Source organism: Mesoplodon bidens (assembly GCF_964165515.1).
Source record: "Mesoplodon bidens genome assembly, chromosome: 10".
Taxonomy (NCBI): Eukaryota; Metazoa; Chordata; class Mammalia; order Artiodactyla; family Ziphiidae; genus Mesoplodon; species Mesoplodon bidens.
Window position 1 is genome coordinate 49,242,981 of NC_138172.1, and position 20,115 is coordinate 49,263,095.

The 20,115-nt window shown below is 42.8% G+C and overlaps 2 protein-coding genes across 4 annotated transcripts in view; one reads left to right on the forward strand and one right to left on the reverse strand.

Annotated features, from left to right (window-relative positions):
• Nucleotides 1-570: 570 nt before the first annotated feature.
• EPM2AIP1 (EPM2A interacting protein 1) lies at nt 571-8,582 on the reverse strand. Of its 3 annotated transcripts, XM_081245124.1 has the most exons (3): nt 5,883-8,582; nt 2,608-2,636; nt 571-1,071 (listed from the first exon to the last, which is right to left on the reverse strand). In XM_081245124.1, exon 1 carries the CDS (start codon nt 8,479-8,481, stop codon nt 6,655-6,657), a length of 1,827 nt encoding a protein of 608 aa, XP_081101250.1. In that variant the 5' UTR covers nt 8,482-8,582; the 3' UTR covers nt 571-1,071; nt 2,608-2,636; nt 5,883-6,654. The 3 variants fall into 3 exon arrangements, with proteins under 3 accessions (XP_081101250.1, XP_081101248.1, XP_081101249.1); XM_081245122.1 differs by having other exon boundaries at nt 2,608-8,582; XM_081245123.1 differs by lacking the exon at nt 571-1,071 and having other exon boundaries at nt 1,619-2,636.
• A 291-nt stretch (nt 8,583-8,873) lies between these two features.
• MLH1 (mutL homolog 1) overlaps nt 8,874-20,115 on the forward strand; it is a 57,937-nt gene continuing 46,695 nt past the window's right edge. The window contains exons 1-6 of the mRNA XM_081245805.1: nt 8,874-9,080; nt 11,102-11,192; nt 12,217-12,315; nt 16,725-16,798; nt 18,425-18,497; nt 19,606-19,697. Coding sequence (XP_081101931.1) covers nt 8,965-9,080; nt 11,102-11,192; nt 12,217-12,315; nt 16,725-16,798; nt 18,425-18,497; nt 19,606-19,697 — 545 coding nt within the window. The 5' untranslated portion in view covers nt 8,874-8,964. The remainder of the gene's footprint in view (nt 9,081-11,101; nt 11,193-12,216; nt 12,316-16,724; nt 16,799-18,424; nt 18,498-19,605; nt 19,698-20,115) is intronic.

A 20,115-nucleotide genomic window follows, 5' to 3' on the forward strand; every position in this document is an offset into this window, starting at 1 on the left:
AATTTATCAACAGGGTTGTACATTTTAATCTTCTCTAAATCCCTTCCAGGAGTTAAATATCATTGTAAATTATGTTATACTAATTATTTTAATCATAGGGCGTATTTGCCTCTTATTCCCTACAGAACTAGTAATTGACTTAACATAAATCAGTGTCATGGCTTGTTAAAATTATCTATGTAGACTACAACCACTTTAAGGACGGGGTCAAACCATTTATCTTCAATCCCCAATTTACCAGCAGTGTCTAGTACACAGCTGAGCAAGTTGGGGGAAGGGAAGGGATAAAGGTTATGATATAAGATGGGGTAGGAAGAAAAAGGGTGTGTGTGGGTACAGATCTTGCAGACCATGATAGACCTCGGATCTTATTCTAATTGTGGTAGTAAGCCACTGGAGGATTCTGAACAGAGGACTGGCATGCTGATTTATATTTTAAAATTAAGGATCAGTTTAGTTGCTGTGCAAATAATTATGAGGGAAGTACGGAAGCAGGGTATATACCAAGGAGAATACCAAGAAAAATGGGTGCTCACGTTCACTGACAGACACAAAAATGTTCATAGCAACTTTATTCATAATAACCACAAACTGGAAACAACCAAAATTTCCATCAACAGTAGAATGGATTCATAAATTGTGGTATAAGTCATACAATGGTATACTACACAGAAGTAAAAAACGAATTGCTGCTACAAGCAACATGGATGACTCACAGACACAATGTTGAACAAAAGAGTACATATAATTATTACATTTACATGAAGCTTTAAAACAGACAAAAGTAATCCATGGTGATAAAGGTCAGAATAGCGGTTATTTGTGTGTGGGGGGGGGCATGGGGCACTGACTGGGGTACTAGAAATGTTCAATATCTTGATTTGGGTGATGGGTTCAAGGGCGTATATAAAAATCCACTGAGGGGCTTCCCTGGTGGTGCAGTGGTTGAGAGTCCGCCTGCCAATGCAGGGGACACGGGTTCGTGCCCCTGTCTGGGAAGATTCCACATGCCGCGGAGCGGCTAGGCCCGTGAGCCATGGCCGCTGAGCCTGCGTGTCCGGAGCCTGTGCTCTGCAATGGGAGAGGCCGCAACAGTGAGAGGCCCGCGTACCACAGAAAAAAAAAATCCACTGAGGTGTACATTAAATATTTGCATTTTACTGAATGTAATTTCACCTCAATTAAAAAGAAAAAATATTTTCAAAGAAATTTTATAAATAGGGAGATATAACTATATGTGTAGTCGGTAGTTTTGTCTTCCAAATATTTCAGGTTCTCTTCCAAGGCACGAGGAAGGATTACACTCCTCCTTGAACTCTGGTGTGGCCATGTGATTTCCTTTGGCCAGTGAAAGTGCTCTAAGGGCCGGCCTATAAGTGATTTGTCAGACTTTTTCATTTTCCAAAATGAGCAGCCACACCATACATGATATCTGCTTGGTCAGCCTGAGTCCTAGAATGAGGACCACTTAGAGCAGGGATCAGTGAACATTTTCTGTAAAGGGTCACACAGTAAGTATTTTAGACTTGTGGGCCAGATACTTTCTTCCACGACTACGCGACTCTGCCACTGTAGAGCAAAAGCAGCCAGACAATACATAAACAAATGGGCAAGGCTATTTTCCAGTAAAACTTTATTTACAGAAACAGGCAGCAGGACAGATTTTGCCCATGGCCATAGTTCTTCAATCCCTGACTTAGAGCAAAGCCCCTAGCCAACCTACAAGAGAAAAGCTGGGATTTTGGGGTTGTTACCGCACAGCAACCTAGCCCATTGTGATACAGAAATTGGTTCTGTTTTCGAAAAACCTAGCATACTGAACATTGGTTTAGTTGGCAGGCATTCAGGAAATTGCTAGTGGAAGATGGAAGAAATAACTTATGCAGGGGTGATGCATGTTAATGGAGTGATGAAACTGTCCAGAGAGAACCTGGAAGGCAGAGAATCTATACTTCACTCAAGAAAAAAAAAAAAAAAAAAGACAAGAAAACAAAATATGTTATGGTTGCTGTTGGCCCCATTTGACAAAATAGACAGGAAAGAGATGAACTCAGAAAAGAATTAATCAGTTTGCAAGCAAAAAAGCAAGGGAATAAAGAGAGTTCACAAACTCAAGTACTTACTGGGTAGGAAAAAGCTACTTCTCAATTACAAAGAGATAAAAGCGAGAAATCCTATATGCCAAAGGTTGACTAAAACCCACTTTTGCAGCAAGGATCAAATCACTGGATGACTATCACACCTACTGTTAAAACCTCTGAATTAGTTAATGGGCCTCAGATTAAAAGTCCAACTAAGAGTGTAACACTGGTTAATCCCTTAAACTGGAAAAAAATGGCTCAGGGAAAAAGAGGCTAAGGGTATGGCTCTCCCACAAAGCCTGAAAGCCCGTTACCCAGAAAGTAAGTTCAGAGAGGCATGCGAACAAGAAAGCAAAGAAACACAGCAAATCTAAGAAGTACATATTGACCAGATGTCACTTTCGGGTTACCTTCCTTGGGGAGGTGATGAGGACATTCTGCAGGTAGGAAAGCAAGTGAACCGAATATCTAGTGACCAGAAGGGCTGACTGAGTCATTCTTCTAACATTTTGTTAAATTTACTTACTTTAAAATCCCAGAAGAGCCAGAAATTATCTGTAAAGGAAAAGAGCAAGTAAATAAGATGCCATTTTCTCCTAGGGTTGATGCTTACAGAAGGAAAATGGATATTAACTCTTAAGCAGCATTATCGTTTTCCAATACTGAATGCAACTTTGTAATTACTGAGGTATTGTTTTAGTCCACTAAATAGTTGTCCAATCTCTCATCCAGGTTCCTTTGCAAGCCTCCCTTTAGAAATTAAAAAAAAAAAATTAAGACTTCTACATCAAGGAGGTAGACAATATTACATGGTGGATTTATGTGAGTATACTCAGCTTTACTACTTATGTTTACTAGGGCAAACTGCAGTCTAAGCTTGTTTCCTCAACAACATTCACATAGTAAATATTTGAGCCACATGCCAAGCACTGAACTAAATTCTAGGAATACAATTCCCTAGTCACAAAGAACTTAGTTTCGTTTCTTGATTTGTAATATGTGGATAACAATTACCCAGCAAGCAGGTAAGGCAGGACCACTGTGAGACTATGAAAGGGCTGTAAAGATCGTAAAACACTATACAAGTATTTATTCATCCAAACATTTATTGAAATGTCAGGCATTGTGCTAAGCACTAGATATAGCAGTGCGCAGGCATATATATGGTCCCAGCCCTTGTGAAGCTCACAGTCTAGCACTGATCAATAAGAAGGAACAACAAAGTGTGCTAAGTATATGGCTGGGGAAGAACAGGGTATTTAGGGAGTGCACAGTAGGGGCACCTAGTCTAGAGGGTATTGATGAAGGCTTCCTAGAGGAAGTGGCATATAAACTGAAACTTGAACAGCCGTATCCTAAGAGCAGTGGTGAAAGCAGAGGAGTGATGTGACCAGATATGTCTTTTGGAAAAATCTGGCTGCACTGTGAAAGGGATCACAACCAGAGAAATGGAGCCTGAGAAGGCCAGTGCTATAATATAGGTAGGTTGATGGCCTTGATCAGGATAGTAGCATTGTAGAATCAAGAAAAGTTTAGGCAACAGGCTTAACAGAAAGGTATGTGTGAGTGGATGCGATGGATGAAGAGGGAGTCATGGCTAACTGGGTTTGGGGCTTGGGTCAGGGCAACTGAATGGTTGGCAGTGGTGGTGCCATTTACTGAGAGAGGGACCAGGAAAGGAGGAGCAGGTTTGGGGGGCAAGGTCAAGGACATGTTGTGGTGCCTATGAGACAGCCAAGTGGACTTAAGTTAGCAATTAGATATAGGAATCAGGAAAGGTCTAGAAAGGAGATATGAATTTGGGAGTCATTTGCATAAAGTTGGTAAGTGAAGCCATGAAAGAAAAGAGATCAGCTACGGAGATGATGTAGAATAAGACAGTGTAAAACCAAATTTAAAAAATCCCAAGGACACAGATGTTTAAGGGAAAGAGGTGCCTGCAAAGAAGACTGAGAAAGCATACTTGGAGATGGTATCTCCCTGAAGCCAAACTAAACAAGTATTTAACGAAGGGTGGCCAGTGGTGTAAAGAGGGTAGGAATACTGACAAGGACTTAGTAAGCTTGGTAGAGCAGTATCAGCAGCAATATGGGAAGAGTGGAAACAGACAAATCTTTTAAGAATACTAGTAGGAATGGGAGATATGAGGACATAGAGTTTTTAAAAAATAGTACTTATTTTAACTACATTCACTGATACAACAGGACTAGTAACAACTATTTTATAAAAAGAAATTTTTAAAGACTGCCATGCAGTTACAGAATTACTTAGTACAGAAAACAGTAAAATACACACTTTTTTTTCTTTTTTACAAAGACTAGTTTATGGCAATTCTCTATTGTTCAGGGTGAATTTAAAATTCTTAGCTTATGCCTCCCCCACATTCACTGACTATATATCTAATCTTATTATTACCTTAAGCAAAATATATAGTGGAACTTCACAAAATGTACAAGAGTTCAATATTTAAGGAACTGGGGTTAGAAAGCAGACGCAGCTTTCAGGTCTTCCAATTATCCTTTCAATAAAGTACCTGCCACGAAAGAGAATACTCCAAACTATTGGGAAATTACCGGTAGATTTTTGTTGTTGTTGTTTCATTTTTCACTATGTTGTTTTTCCAGATATTTGTTTACTTCCTGTTAACCCAAATCTTGACCCTTCTTGCTAAGTATCTTAGTATTACGTTCTTTTCTGCCCTAAACCAATTATGTATAATAGAACAGAGCCTTTTAATCTGGTTCAATACCAATTACTGATTTATAAATGCTATTGTGAGCTACCAGAACCTAGCAAGGCCTTGATTGCATCTTACCAGCCAAACTTGGAATGTTGGAATTAGTTTCCCTTATCAAGTATTATCAGTCTTCCCAACTTGCCCTTCTAATTCTGCTTCTACCGGTAATTTGCCCTGTCCCTTGAAATGTAAGAGGATCTACACAGGGGGTCTACTGGCACTTTGGGAGGAATAAGTCTTTATTGTGCTGTGCTGTCCTATGCACTGCGGGGGATGGGGTGTCGTTCACGCTGACATGCCAGCAGAACTTCCCTCAATAAGTGTGACAATTAAAACAGTCCCCTTTATGTCTCCCGACATCCTCTGGAAAGAGGGCATACTGTCTCTGGTTGAGAACCACTGGCAGAATTTTGGTTCTTGGGCTCTTTATGGCATCTATTTTGATAGCTCAGGCTTCAGTTCCTTCTAAATTCTTGTTTGTATTCTGGTTCCTTGAATTTGCTGAATTAGTGGCCACAGAAAAATGCATTACAATAGTTAAGACAGGACTTGAACCCAAGTTTTCAAATTGTACTTGAGAGGATCTCTAAGTTGGGTCCTCTTCTTAAATCATTTCACATATTTGGCTTTACTGTAAGATTTCCTTTTCATGGTTAACATAAGTTTGAAAATTACTGTTTTAGCACAAAGCAGATGTCTCACTTAGAAATACGGAAGTGCTACAATCTGTAAATAAAGCTGCTTCTTGAGAGTTAAATATTTCCACTTGTGCACTGTCTTAAATACAAAATGTGTGGGATAGTGTCAAATTTATAATAAATCCATTTCTGGCAACAAACAACATTTGATATTATATCACTTTAAAATAAAGGGTTTCCTTTAAGCAGGATTTCTTTATAAAGCTGCAACACTCATGCAGATAGGACAAATTAGCTAAAATATCTCACACCTCCTGATCCTGGGATGCAAACATCTTTTTTTCCTCATCCTTTTTTGACAGGGCCAAACTGTCTAGAGTAGAAAAAAGAATTACTAGTGGGCAACCCCTAAGAGTCTATACTTACCGTAGTCCTTTAGTAGGCAAGCTCATAAAACAGCACCCAATTGTGAAAAATTCAGGGGAAACCTCCCAAAATTGGTTAGTCTGACCTCCAGACTGCAGGAAGCCTCCTAAACTAGCAATTAAAAAACATTCTTGCTCCTCTGACTAAAATTTTACGTGCTTATTTTCTGTATTAGTAATATCATTATCGCTAGGGCAGGTGGGAGGGACGTGAGAGGGAGGAAATATGTCAATATTTACTTCAGACTCAGAAATATGTCTAAAAAAAATAGTCTCAAACATTCTGATAGTTCGACAAAATACCTCCACTGTATGTACGTTCCTCCTTTTCAGAAACTTCTGCACTTGCTACGTGAGTTTCTGCAAATTGGCTCAAACATATATTTAAGCAGTTGATAATTTCAGACTATATGCATCAGAATTTTAACTTTGTTAAAATAAGAGCTAAAGTTTCTTTGAAACACCTTAAAAACAGACTTCTAATTCAACTCACATTATTAGTACTAAATGTCTTTAAAAACAGTTATATCATAAAAGCAAAAGATAATGACTTTGCCATCAAATTAAGTTTAAAAAAAAGGTGTCTGCATGTTTCAGTCCCATACTGCCTCTTGAGATGGAAAAAAAAAATGTCTGAAGAATTTGAATTGTGATCAATTTGGATGAATGTGGTGCTTTCCCACAATCCAAAATTAGTAAACTTGAAAATCAAACAGATGTTTGCTTTTAGAATTGGATTCTTGTTGAGTGTTTCAATGTTGTACTACAAAAGTTTATGGATTTGATTCATTTCTTCCTCTCACAAGATCATCCCAATGCGGTTCTATTTCAGTGGTGGCAATCCGAAACAGGGCATGGAGGTGTTCGTCTGTCAATGGCTGGCTCAAAGTGTGTTGGTTTCGAGTCAAATATGAAAAAGCCTTTTCACAGATTTTGCTACTATCAAACAAGGATGCCACCTTACAGGCAACCCCTTTGATAATCGGGTAAGATTCAGCAGACAATCCGGCATAGAACTGCCCTAAGTCTTTGGTTCTGTATTCGTTCCAAAGGTTACTATTTGCCTGAAGTTTTGTTAGCTCCACCCTTACTGATATAGGTGCATATTCAGGTTTAAAGCTAAATGGATTTGCAAAAAGTTCTAAGTCCTTTTTAATGAACTTGAGGTCCTTGAAATGTCTCTCAAACTCTTTTTGTAGGCGACAGATCACCACTCGATACCTATCAGGATCGAGTACTTTTTCGTCGTCTTGAATATGCCCTTTAAGCTCATCAACAACTTGGCTCAAGGCGGCAAAGTGTGTTAGATTTTTTTCCTCGATATGTCTCTGAAGTAAATTCAGCTTCACTTCAAAGGTACAAATATGGTCAAAGGCAGCAGCAGCAAAGACTTTACTCACTCTCAATAGTTCGCTGAGTTCTCGAAGGTGGTCCATAATATCCACCAAGAAGCCAAAGTCACAAAGCCATTCCTTGTCTGTGAAATGGACCGTTGTTGCCCCTATCGAAACCAAGAATGTTCTTATCTCTTTTCTTAAGGAAAATATTAGTTTTAAAGTCTTCCCTTTTCTAAGCCAATTGTTCAGACAGCGTCCATTAACCCTTTCACCGTGCTCTGATTCAGATTCAGTTAGTAAAGCCTGAAATTCCGGCCGCCTAACGCCTCTGGTCTTAATCAAAACTATCCATTCAGATATGGCATTTACGATCTGATTAACATCTACATCGTAGGAGCTCAACAGTTCCAAGTGAAGAAATCCTGAATAATGGATCACATTCCAACAGTTGGGGCTTACAGCCTTTTCTCTCATGTATGACACCAGTCCTGAGTTCTCACCAATCATCCTCAGAGTGTGGGTCGTGGTCAGTCCAACCATCCGCTGCAGGCTAAGCCCTGCCGTCTGCAGGGCCTCAAGGATTGCCGCCATGAGGGCACCAACACTGAAATGATGAGTCAGGTTGATTATGGTCAGAAGCTCTTCTTGCACCTCCAAATCGTGGCCTACGCCGCGGACAAAGACCAGGAGGTAGTTTTCATAGGCCACAAAAGCCTGGTCGTCCAAGGCAAGGGAATAGGCTTTAAAGTCCTTGGCTCGGTTAAAAAGCTGACTGCGTAGATTTTGGTTAATGTCCAGGACCCTCTGCCGCGTGATCTCCGGAGATAAATCAATGCCATCCAGAACGCTTACGTGATCGGGCAGCACATCTCTCAGCATCACCTCCATGCACCGGTGCACAAAGTCCCCCTCGCCCCAGCCGCAACCCTTCAAGGCCAAGAGGCGGGCGAGCCCGAGACCTGCACGAGCAGCTCTCTCCTCCGGAGTGAGCGGGGCGGCCTCGGGCAAGTCGCCCTGACGCAGACGCTCCACCAGGGCCGCGCGCTCGCCCTCCGCCACATACCGCTCGTAATAGTCGTGCTCGGCCTCGTAGTGGTGCCTGACGTCGGGTTCGCCAGTGGCTACGACCAGGCGGCGACACACCAGGCACAGGGCGCCCTCACCCTCCGGAGCCTCCACCACTAGGTACCGCTGGGTCCACTCGGCCCGGAACCCCCGAGACTCGTCGATTTCCATTTTGCTCCTCTTGGGCGTCATCCACATTTCACGGGAGAGCACAGGAGCTGGGCAGACCTCCGGGAGGCCGCAAGGAGAGGGGAGGAGCAGAAGCGAGCCGCAATCGCCTCCTCCAGTCTGCGCCAGATCACCCCAGCTGGGGACACCAACCTGCGGCTCCGACACCTCTGTTCCTATTGGCTGGAGATTTCGTATTCCTCAACCCCAGACATGAGCCAATAAGAAGAGTGGACAGCGATTTTTAGTGCGCAGGCGCACATCCTTCTAGCGCAAAGTGAACTGAAGCCGCTTTAGGGCGGGACTAAGTGAACCGGAACTTACGGACTTGACTGGCATTCAAGCTGCTCAATCAGTAGCTAACTGTCCCGGAAGCGGCGCTGCCGCTAGAGGGTGGGGCAGGATGGCGTCAGCAGAGTTGATGGAAAGATGTGGGCACGAAGCTCTAAGGGGATTGGCTGAAGGCACTTCCAGTTAGCTTCTCGCCGTGACTCGGGCTCCTCTGGCGCCAAAATGTCGCTGGTAGCGGGGGTTATCCGGCGGCTGGACGAGACAGTGGTGAACCGCATCGCGGCAGGGGAAGTTATCCAGCGCCCGGCTAATGCCATCAAGGAGATGATAGAGAACTGGTACGAAGGGAGTCAAGGCTTCCTTAGAGGCTACGACTTAACGGGCCGATGCTCAGGATAGGGCGGACACGCCTCCCTGCCCGGAGCCAAGGCGTGTGCGGCGCAGGGCCGCGGCGGCGGAGGCCGGGGGTCTTGCCTTCGCCCCTCACGGGACCTCGAGCGTCCTCGCAAGACTTTAGGATTGTTGCGAGGCAAGGAGAGGGTTACACAATATTTTCATGTTGCCGTTAAAAGAAGTCCTTTAAAAATTATATATGCGGAAGGTGCAAATTTTTAAATGTATAAAAATTTTATAATTTAAAAAGGGAAAAAAACTTCCTTCATCCTTCAGAGGATACTATGTGTTATCAGTTTCTTGCTTATTCCAGAAGTCATCCATCTACATTCAGAAGTACAATTCATTTTGAGGTTTTTTTTTTTGCGGTACGCGGGCCTCTCACTGTTGTGGCCTCTCCCGTTGCGGAGCACAGGCTCCGGACGCGCAGGCTCAGCGGCCATGGCTCACGGGCCCAGACGCTCCGTGGCATGTGGGATCTTCCCAGACCGGGGCACGAACCTGCGTCCCCTGCATCGGCAGGCGGACTCTCAACCACTGCGCGCGCCACCGGGGAAGCCCCCCATTTTGAGTTTTATTCTAAATAAATAGCTGGGATTTTAGGAGAGGACGGTGGACTTGGGGTTTAACTTGTGATTCCCTATTGCCAAGTGATTGACCCCACTTAGGATTTTCCTGCCCTTTACTTTTTGCGGGGTCACTTTAAAGATATCTGATTTTATGGATTCTGAAGTTTAGAACTGTCACACAAACCTTGCGGAAGGAAGAGATTAAAAACGTGGAAAGAAAGTTGGGTGTAAACTTTAAAAAGGAGGCTCATAATGTACCTAAACGTTATGTCAGATCCTTTGTGTTAAAATGCATTGATGTTAATAAAATCTATACGTTAAAAGGAAAAAAATGTCCCAGCGAAGATTGGTAGGTTTGTAAAGGGATTGTTGTGAAAACACAAACAACCATCGTGGGTAATGGGACTGAAAGAACAGTGGGTCTGAAAGGACCATTGAGAGAAAGGAAGAGAATTAGAAGGTAGACAAAAGAAGGAGCAGGGAGACTGGGGACTGTTTCTCCTTTTGACTTTAAATTCACAAAGGCTGGCTTTTGTTTCTACAGTGTTAGAATTAACTGACAGAACGATTTGGGCCTGTTACTGTACTGTGCCAGAAGACTACAACAACACTACACATATTAGATTAGTGGATTATAATTCTCTAAGCAGAGATTTTGTATGGAGTCCAGTTATGCTCTTTTTAATACGTAAGTCAAGACGGCTAAGTACAACTTCAATTCAGGGGCTTCTGAGAAAGATCTTTAATATTTAAGTAACTTACTATCTTATTTCTGAATAAAGAATTTTCTGTGTGAGGAGGAGGAAACTTCTCTTTCTCATGCAGCCTCAGTCTGGATTTATTTTCTCTAGCTCTGTAGGTGCTCTATGCTTGTAGGTTACTCTTTGAAGGAATAAAAAGATGTATTGACTTCTTAAAGAATTTTCTGCACTGCCATTTTTTCTTTCCCCCAACATAAATATATTTGCATAAAGAAAATAGTAGAGAAAAACGTATAGAATTTTTTTTAATGACATTTTATAAGGGTCATTTAGGAACGTGAGGCTGAATAAAGTTTGAGTAACAGATGGTAGAATTAGTTAAAAAGTAGGTAAGAAAGAGGCATGTGCTAAAAGGTCCCACTTCTAACTTCCCTTTCTTTTTTTCCTAGAGGAACAGAAATGTTGCTGAATGTCCTATTGGAAATGATGGTTCCCCCCTCCGTCCCTCTCTTCCTTCCCTCTCTCACACAGCATGTAAACTGATAACAATGTAGTCACAGAGCCTGTGAGACAAAGGAAGACACACTGAGTCTTATATTTGTCTGGAATTTGTTCTTATCCCTTGACTCCTATTAAAATATGTGCATTAAAGGAGTTGCAGACTAATAAATTATTATTTTTTGTTTGATTTGCCAGTTTAGATGCAAAATCCACAAGTATTCAAGTGGTTATTAAAGAGGGAGGCCTGAAGTTGATTCAGATCCAAGACAATGGCACCGGGATCAGGGTAAGGAAAACCTCAGAGCAGCAGGATGTTTGTGTGCTTCGTGTGCTACATCTGCAGGAAGTGGCAGGACTTCTCCCTATTCTGGAAACTTTAGGCTTTTATGGATGGGATTGTTTGAAAAATAAATATTTATTGAGTACCTATTCCCTGCTGGGTACTGTTCAGGAGAATAAGGAGGTGAAGGAGCAAGTCATGAAACTTTAAACGTTGAGCGTCCTGAGCAAAGAGAACAATACACACAAAAACCACGAGATGGAAGCTTGCATGACACGCTTAAGGACTAGCAAGGGGGTTGGTGTGTCTAGAATGCGTGGTGGAGGGAGTGGAAGCCTAAAAGGAAATGAGGTCTGAAGGATAACCAGGCTGAGCATGTAGGACCTTGTAGGATGTTGTAAAATATTTGGCTTTTACTCTGGATGAGGTGGGATACTCTTTAGAGGTTTTTTTTTTTTTTTTTTTTTTGCGGTACGCGGGCCTCTCACCGTTGTGGCCTTTCCCGTTGTGGAGCACAGGCTCCGGACGCGCAGGCTCAGCGACCATGGCCCACGGGCCCAGCCGCTCCACGGCATGTGGTATCTTCCCGGACCAGGGCACGAACCCGTGTCCCCTGCCTCGGCAGGCGGACTCTCAACCACTGCGCCACCAGGGAAGCCTGTACCTATAGATTTTTAATAAAGAAGTTTTCTAATACAGTAATGATTTTTGTAAAATCTGTGAGCCTGGGTGGGATCATCAAGGCAGTGAGTGTAGACAGAGCAGAGGTCCAGGGATGGAACTGTGAATTATCCACTCTCAGGGGAGATGAGACAGAAGCAGCAAACGAGGCTGAGGAATGAGGCGAGAGAGGAAGAAGGAGCAGCAGGGCCGAGAGGAGTTCTGGATGTCCAGAGAGGAGGCTCCTGCTGACTTAGAACTCTTCTCCCAAGAGGAATGTCTTCCTGGATTCACTCAAGAAAAGGGAAATTAAAAAAGATTTGGAAAAATGAGTGACATAATTATTCACTGATTTTTTTGCACCTTCTAGAAAGAAGATCTGGATATTGTGTGTGAGAGGTTCACCACAAGTAAACTGCAGTCCTTTGAGGATTTAGCTCATATTTCTACCTATGGCTTTCGGGGTGAGGTAAGCTGAGGATTGAAGAAATGTGTAAAACATCCTCCTGTGATGACATTTCTGCCACTTGTCAGCATATGTTTCTCAGCAGGTCAATAAGACATGATACTTTTTACTTGTTAAATATATGCAAATTTAAACAAACTTAGATTCAATTTTCCAAAACTGAGAATTGTTCATAAATACTTTTTTAAATTAATTAATTAATTTTATTTTATTTTATTTACTTTTTTAACATCTTTATTGGAGTATAATTGCCTTACAATGGTGTGTTAGTTTCTGCTTTATAACAAAGTGAATCAGCTATACATATACATTTATCCCCATATCTCGTCCCTCTTGCGTCTCCCTCCCTCCCACCCTCCCTATCCATAAATACTTAATACACCATAAACTGTATCTACAGAGACCCCCCAGGTCTCTTGATGGAAGAAGATAGCACCATCTACCAAGTTTTCTTGTCCAAAATCAAATGTGAATCTTACCAATACTTAGATCCAAGTACCCATATACAGAAAAATACAAGGAGCAAGGGAGCATGGTAAATGGTACTGAGACTGGAAATCACATGATAAAAGACTTGTTTCCTGTAAAGTAAACTGCATGGGGGAGAAAAGATAAAGGAGGAAGAAGCATAGATTAGAAGGGATTTAAGAGGCATGTGAACCAGCTCCAATGTATTGATCTTACTTGGATCCTGATTTGCACAAACTAAAACTTTTTTGAGACAGATATTTGAACACAGATTGGTTATTTGATGGTATTAAGGAGAAAGTACTGTTAAATTTCTTGGTATAAAAATAGTTTCATCGGGTTTTTTTTTTTGAGACCTTTTAAGTTATATTCTGAAATATCTGTGAATGAAATTATATGATGTATCATAGGGATATATTAAATAGAAAATGGATAAAAATAGTATCTTACATTTTTATGACAATACTCTGTGGATATAAAGATATCATTCAATATATGTAGGGCAACATAAATTGTAATGGCTACATACTGTTCTTTTTTTTTATAAACTTATTTATTTTTGGCTGCATTGGGTCTTTGTTGCTGCGCGTGGGCTTTCTATAGTTGCGGCGAGCAGGGGCTACTCTTCGTTGCGGTGCGCGGGCTTCTCATTGCAGTGGCTTCTCTTGTGAAGCATGGGCTGTAGACGCATGGGCTTCAGTAGTTGTGGCACACGGGCTCAGTAATTGTGGCTCACAGGCTCTAGAGCACAGGCTCAGTAGTTGTGGTGCACGGGCTTAGTTGCTCCACGGCATGTGGGATCTTCCCGGACCAGGGATCAAACCCGTGTCCCCGGCATTGGCAGGCGGATTCTTAACCGCTGCGCCACCAGGGAAGTCCCTGTTCTATTACTTGTACATACTGCAGTCTATTTATATAATTTCCTGTTGAACATTTATGCTCTTTGCCATTTTTTTCGTGTTTAATGCTCTGGTGAATATTCGTGTACATACAATGTGTTTTGTTCAGTTATTTCCTTAGGATAAATTTATAGAAATAACATTCGTGAGTAAAGATATGTATCCTTTTCAAGTAGTTTGTATTAGTTTCTTATTGCTGCCCCCAAAATGACCACAACCTTCGTGGTTTAAAGCAACACAGATTTGTTATCTTACAGTTCTGGAGGTTAGGGGAAATGGGTGTCACTGGGTCTCACTGTGCTAAAATCCAGGTGTTGGCAGGGCTGTATTCCTTTCCTCAGTTTCAGAGAAACTGTTTGGAGTAGTTATTTGGGGGACATGAGAGCCAGGGTGGGGGAGGGGAATGGGGCCAATTACTTTTCATTTTAGGCCTTTCTGTAGTTTTTGGATTTTTTATCATGTGAATGTAGTTTATTTTTATTTGACTTATCTATTTATTTTATTCTATTTTATTTTTTGGCCTCTCTGAGCGCCTTGCGGGATCTTAGTTCCCCAACCGGCATCAAACCTGGGCCCTGGCAGTGAAAGCGTCTGAGTCCTAACCACTGGACCACCAGGGAATTCCCTGTTTGATTTTTTTAAATTAAAAGGCAGCTGTGACCCAGTCACTGCAATTTCGATCAAATCCGGGTAGTCTCAAGCACCCTCTGGCTCACAGTGAGCCCCAGGTTGTTCCAGGTAGGGGCAGCATCAGACTGTGTACCCTGAGGCCCCCCTGACTTTAAGTAGGCCTCAGGTCAGCCCTAGCAAAGCAGTTTCATTCTGGCTTTGCAACTTTCTGAGTCAGTTCCTAAGCGCATGGCCTCCTGGAGCCATAGCCCAGCTGTAGGGTATCTTTGGGTTTGTAATTAAATAGGGAAGATTTATTGAGGGATTGCTGTGTGCCATCCATGGTTCTCAGCCCTTTGTGTGTATTAACCCTTTCACTCTTAACAACTCCGTAGAGTAGGTTCTATTATTATTATTACCATGTTGTACATATGAGGGAACTGACAGACTTTCAGAAACATGACCAGGGCACACAGCTAGGAAGTGTCAGAATGGGGAATTGAGCCCTGGCAGTTTGACTCCAGAGTCTGTGTTCCTGTCCTCTTGCTCCAGTGCCGGTACAAAGGCCCCTGAAGCATCAGGACCATCTGCCAGTGGCCCTTTCTTTTCCTGGCGTTGGGTAGCATTGTAGTTTTGGATGTATTTAAAGTCCTTCCTTACCACAGGTCGCAAAACCATTTACATTAAAAAAAAAATAAATTTATTTAATTAGTTTATTTATTTTGGCTACATTGGGTCTTCATTGCTGCGTGCGGGCTTTCTCTAGTTGCAGCGAGCAGGGGCTACTCTTCGTTGCGGTGCGCAGGCTTCTCATTGCAGTGGCTTCTCTTTGTTGCAGAGCACAGGCTCTAGGCACACGGGCTTCAGTAGTTGTGGCTCGTGGGCTCTAGAGCACAGGCTCAGTAGTTGTGGCACACGGGCTTCATTGCTCCGCGGCATGTGGGATCTTCCTGGACCAGGGCTCAAACCTGTATCCCCTGCATTGGCAGGCAGATTCTTAACCACTGCGCCACCAGGGAAGCCTCATTTACATTTTTAATGATGAAAATTCGCTCACTTACATACACCAGGGAAATCCAGCTAGGACCTGGTAATCTCTGAGCCTGAGCCATGGTCCTTGTTAATGAACTGAGTCTCCCACAGCTGTATTCACTGTCTCCTGAGGTGCTGTCACACAGACCCCATCACAGTGCCTGGGTTGCAGTTTTTTATGCTACGGTGTCCTTGGGAAAGGCGAGACAGATTCCAAAGGGCTAGCAAACCAATCCTGATTTTAAGGGGAAAAAAATGGTCTTTTTTTTCTTTTAATTTGTTCAGTCTTAACTGCATAATTAAAAAATATTTATTTATTTATTTGGCTGGGCTGGGTATTAGTTGCGGCATGCGGGATCTTCGTTGCCCGGTGTGGGATCTTAGTTGCGGCATGTGGAATCTAGTTCCCTGACCAGAGGTCGAACCCGGGCCCCTAGCATTGGGAGCACGGAGTCTTAACCACTGGACCACCAGGGAAGTCCCTGCATAATTTTAAATTTATATATATATATTTTAAACTTTATTTATTTTTGGCTATGTTAGGTCCTTGTTGCTGCACGCAGGCTTTCTCTAGTTGCGGCAAGCGGAGGCTGCTCTTCGTTGAGGTGCTTGGGCTTCCCGTTGTGGCGGCTTGTCTTGTTGCGGAGCACGGGGTCCAGGTGCGCGGGCTTCAGTAGTTGTGGTACGAGGGCTCAGTAGTTGTGGCACATGGGTTTAGTTGCTCGGCGGCATGTGGGATCTTCAGGGCTCGAAACCATGTCCCCTGCACTGGCAGGGGGATTCTTAACCACCATGCCACCAGGGAAGTCCCTAAATTTATATTTCTAAACATAAAATTGCTTACAGAAAACAGTTTTGAATAATAGTATACAGCACTATTTATTTGCAGCGTTTCCATGATCCATTTCTGAAGGCAGGCTTTAAACTTGTTAGAAGACAAATCATTTAGACTATTAAATACACCTATAACTCTACACCTGAACACAGTTGCTATTAAGGTTAACGTTAATGCTTGGGGGTGGGGAATTCCCTGCTAGTCCAGTGGTTAGGACTCGGTGCTCTCACTGCCGAGGGCCCAGGTTCAATCCCTGGTTGGGGAACTAAGATCCTACTAGCTGTGCGGTGTAGCCAAAAAAACAAAACAAAACACAAATGCTTGGGTATGCTTCCTTTTGGACTTTTATATATATATATTTTTCCCTTGTTCAAGTAATTATGCTACAGAATCAACTCAATAGCTTCCTTTTTTTTTAAAAAAAAAAAGTCATCAAAGCGAGTGCTCATTGTTGCCATTTGTTAATACAAAACAGAAGAGGCAATTGAGATAACTTCTCCGTTAATGATGAGATGGGGTGACCCAGCAGTGGGTTTTTCTTTCATTCCATTTCCTTTTTTTTTCCTTAGGCTTTGGCCAGCATAAGCCATGTGGCTCACGTCAGCATTACATCCAAAACAGCTGACGGGAAGTGTGCATACAGGTATAGTGCTGTCCTCTGCTATGTGTATAAATTCATCCTGAAATGTGCTTTTTGCCTGTATCTCAAAGTAATCCTATCTGAACACCAATGTTATCTTTTTTGGCCTAGATCTTGGGTAACTTTTCTTTCCTGCCTTTGGATTAGTTGATAATCCACAGGGATCATCATAGGTAATAATCTTACTTTATGGACTCGTGAAAGGTACGATGTAACAGATTACAAGTGCCTAGCAAGGTGTCTGTTACACAGAGGAATTCTGAGTCCGTGGGAGCTGTGATGTCATTCTGCCCCTTTGCCCTTTGTCAGGATGTCGCCTTGGCCTGATTATGGGGCCGTGGCTGGGGTGCTGAAGGATCCTGGTTCCTTAGCCGCTCTGAGCCCCCCCGCCGCACCTTCCCACAGGTGGCCACTGGCTGTCTCTTATGTTGGCACAGTTTTCAGAGGCTGTTGAATGACCTTGGAACAGAACAAAAAGGGGATTCAGGGAATCAAAATCACACCTTTGTTTTCATAAGCACTGGCCATTCCCTAGTGAAAGATGGGTACTGAGTGTCTAATTCACGCCAAAAAACAGAATTTTTTTTTTATCACACAGATTGTTAGTTTGTATAGAAAATAGCTTCAACAAAGGGCAGTTCTGCCTGTTTCTCAGCCCTCTTTAACAGTTGAGTGTGTGCAGTAATGGAAGATGGAGCATTTCAGAGTCTGCAGCACTGGTGCTAGGGCGGGTTTACTCGATGCAAATTGTAATAGCCCTAGGACCTAGCTGGGCTGATATGATTAGTATCCCTTCTGACAAACTGGGGAGCTGCTTGTGAGTGAATGTCTTCTGAAATAGTCTGGGACACAGGTTCCATTTCTTTGCCTTTGGGGTGTTATGCCCCTGCTTGGGACCTCTAGTAGCTCTTCTTCTGTGGCAGGATGAAATCGAGTCATTGTCATAGCAACTAGCACCCTCCCAATGCACTCAGTCCATCTTCCCAGCCTCTCCCCTCCACACATCCTCAGCTGCTGCATATTCTAAAGCTTCTTTGCTTTTGTTTATGTTTTTCCCCTCCTGGATGGTCTTCCCTGTTCTCTCCACCTGAGATTATACTGCTTCAGAGCCCAGGTGAATTGTCATCTCTTCTGTGACACTTCCCCCACCCCCACCCCAGGCTAAATGTTTTCCTACTCTGGATCATGTAGCACCTTGTTCTACACTTAAGGGAAAAGTCTATCCCCTCACTAAATCAAGAACCTCCCAAGGCCTGCCTTTATTACAGGGAGCTTACAGGCCTGGTAACATGGTAGCCCCTCAATAAATGATTGCAGAATGATTGAAAAAAATTTTACAGTCATCTTAGGCAATGACAAAACTATTGTTTGTAGCCCAGAACTCAGGAACTAAAAAGCAATATTTGCCAAAAAAACCCCAAAAAACAAAAAATGGATTTTTCCCCCCTCCTTTGGTATCCAGTTAGAATGGTTATGGAAGTGGAAAAATAGAGGAAACCGGTAACTAAGACAATTTATAACATGGCTATATTTTAATCTATTGTTGGTGTAATTTACTTTTTTACTCTTCGGGTAAGTTTCTGTTCTTTTTTTTGTTAGCTCTCAGTAATCTCTTATGTTTTCTGATAGAGCACATTACTCAGATGGAAAGCTGAAAGCGCCACCTAAACCATGTGCAGGCAATCAAGGGACCCAGATCACAGTAAGAGTGGTACACGGGAGGGGAAATTTTTGAAAGAGAGCTTTGTATAAATATTGAAGTAAAAAACAAAATTGTCTTTGAGTTCTCAAAGGATTAAAAAAATGAATATTTACTAGTTAATGGGAGCCCCAAGATATCACCCTGTAAGAAAGAGAAATGATTATTGACTTTTGTGGCATGGCAGCCTGCCCACCGCCTCCTTTTTTTTTTTATGAGGCTGGGAGTTTCTTCTGTTGAGACCACAGAAGTCTGTGGCAGGGTAGCTGGCATTGAAAGAACCTTAAGCTTGGCTCCAGTTGAGAAGTCAGAGTCTTAGCCTTGCCACTCAGTGGTTGTGTGTCCAGAGGCAAGTCATTTAATGTCTGTTAACCTCACTTTGCTCATCTATCAAGGAAGGATGTAACGAAGAATATCTGCCACTCAAAGGGCTCTGAGTAACAGATTGTATCATTAATTAGGAGTCTGTTACACTGCCTTATTTCTGTGGTGCCACATTTGGTCTCTTCCCGTTCCGAGATCCCATAAAGCACCCCACTGTCATGTACACATGCCACCCTACCACCCTCAGCCCCAGCCAGAGCACATCTCCTCGAAGGTTCCAAGCCCTGGGCTTGATGAGGCAGGTGGAGGGGGTGGTGGGGGCCGAAATGAATGTGTACTTCGCAGTGCACGTTAAGGGGGAATCCTGTACCTGGGACCACAGTGTAATTTCCAAGAACCCCTAAAAGATCTGATAATTACTCTTAGTTTGCAAAATAGATTTGAATGTCATATGGTATTGTAATTGTTTATAAGTTTATGTTTGCCCCACTAAATCTTGTGCTATTCTGGGCAGTACTGTGCTTCATTTGTCTTCTTATTCCCAGCACAAGGCAAAGAGCCTTGACACGGAGGTAGCCCCCAGTACCTATCTGAGAAATCAGTGAGTGAAGCGGGAGGCAGGTGAAATATCCCTTCTTTCTTTTGTTAAGGCTGCCCCATCTCTTGCCCCTCCCCTAATGCTTAGAACTGTGCTGGTGGTAAATGTAGTTGGATTCTCTGCCTTAAGACCCAGCTTTATTTCCATCTATTTCTGTGAGTTTACAAGAAAAATTAATCTTCTATTCAGGTAGAGGACCTTTTTTACAACATATCCACAAGGAGGAAAGCTTTAAAAAATCCAAGTGAAGAGTATGGGAAAATTCTGGAAGTTGTCGGCAGGTACAGTCCAAAATCTGGGCGGGGGTCTCTGAATCACTCTCTCACCAAAGGAATGTGTTCCGCTGCTTAGAAATTGAGAACAGTTGCTGAGCTAGATGGTAAGCAGCAGTACTAGCCTACAGATTGTTTCTGGTCAAGGTTTAGTCACCAATTCTGGGTTGTCTTTCATGTCCCCAGGAGAGAGCAGGAGTTGGTCTCTGTATCAGTGAGGGTCCTTTGGTGGCAGGCAAAACAAACTGACTGTACTAACTTGAGCCCAAAAGACGTTTATTGAAAGGCGAGGAGTGACTCAGCAAGTGGAAAGAAGTGTGTGGACGGCTGCTCCTTGGGGAGAACAAGAAGCAGGGTGGCTTCAGGGATTTAATACAGTGGCCCTGCTCCAACTGTTTTCATTCCTTTCCTGACTCTGCTCAAGAGC

What these genes read in the sequence shown, in the direction of transcription:
- EPM2AIP1 (XM_081245124.1), bottom strand. Translation starts at nt 8,481, where the DNA reads ATGTGGATGACGCCCAAGAGGAGCAAAATGGAAATCGACGAGTCTCGG.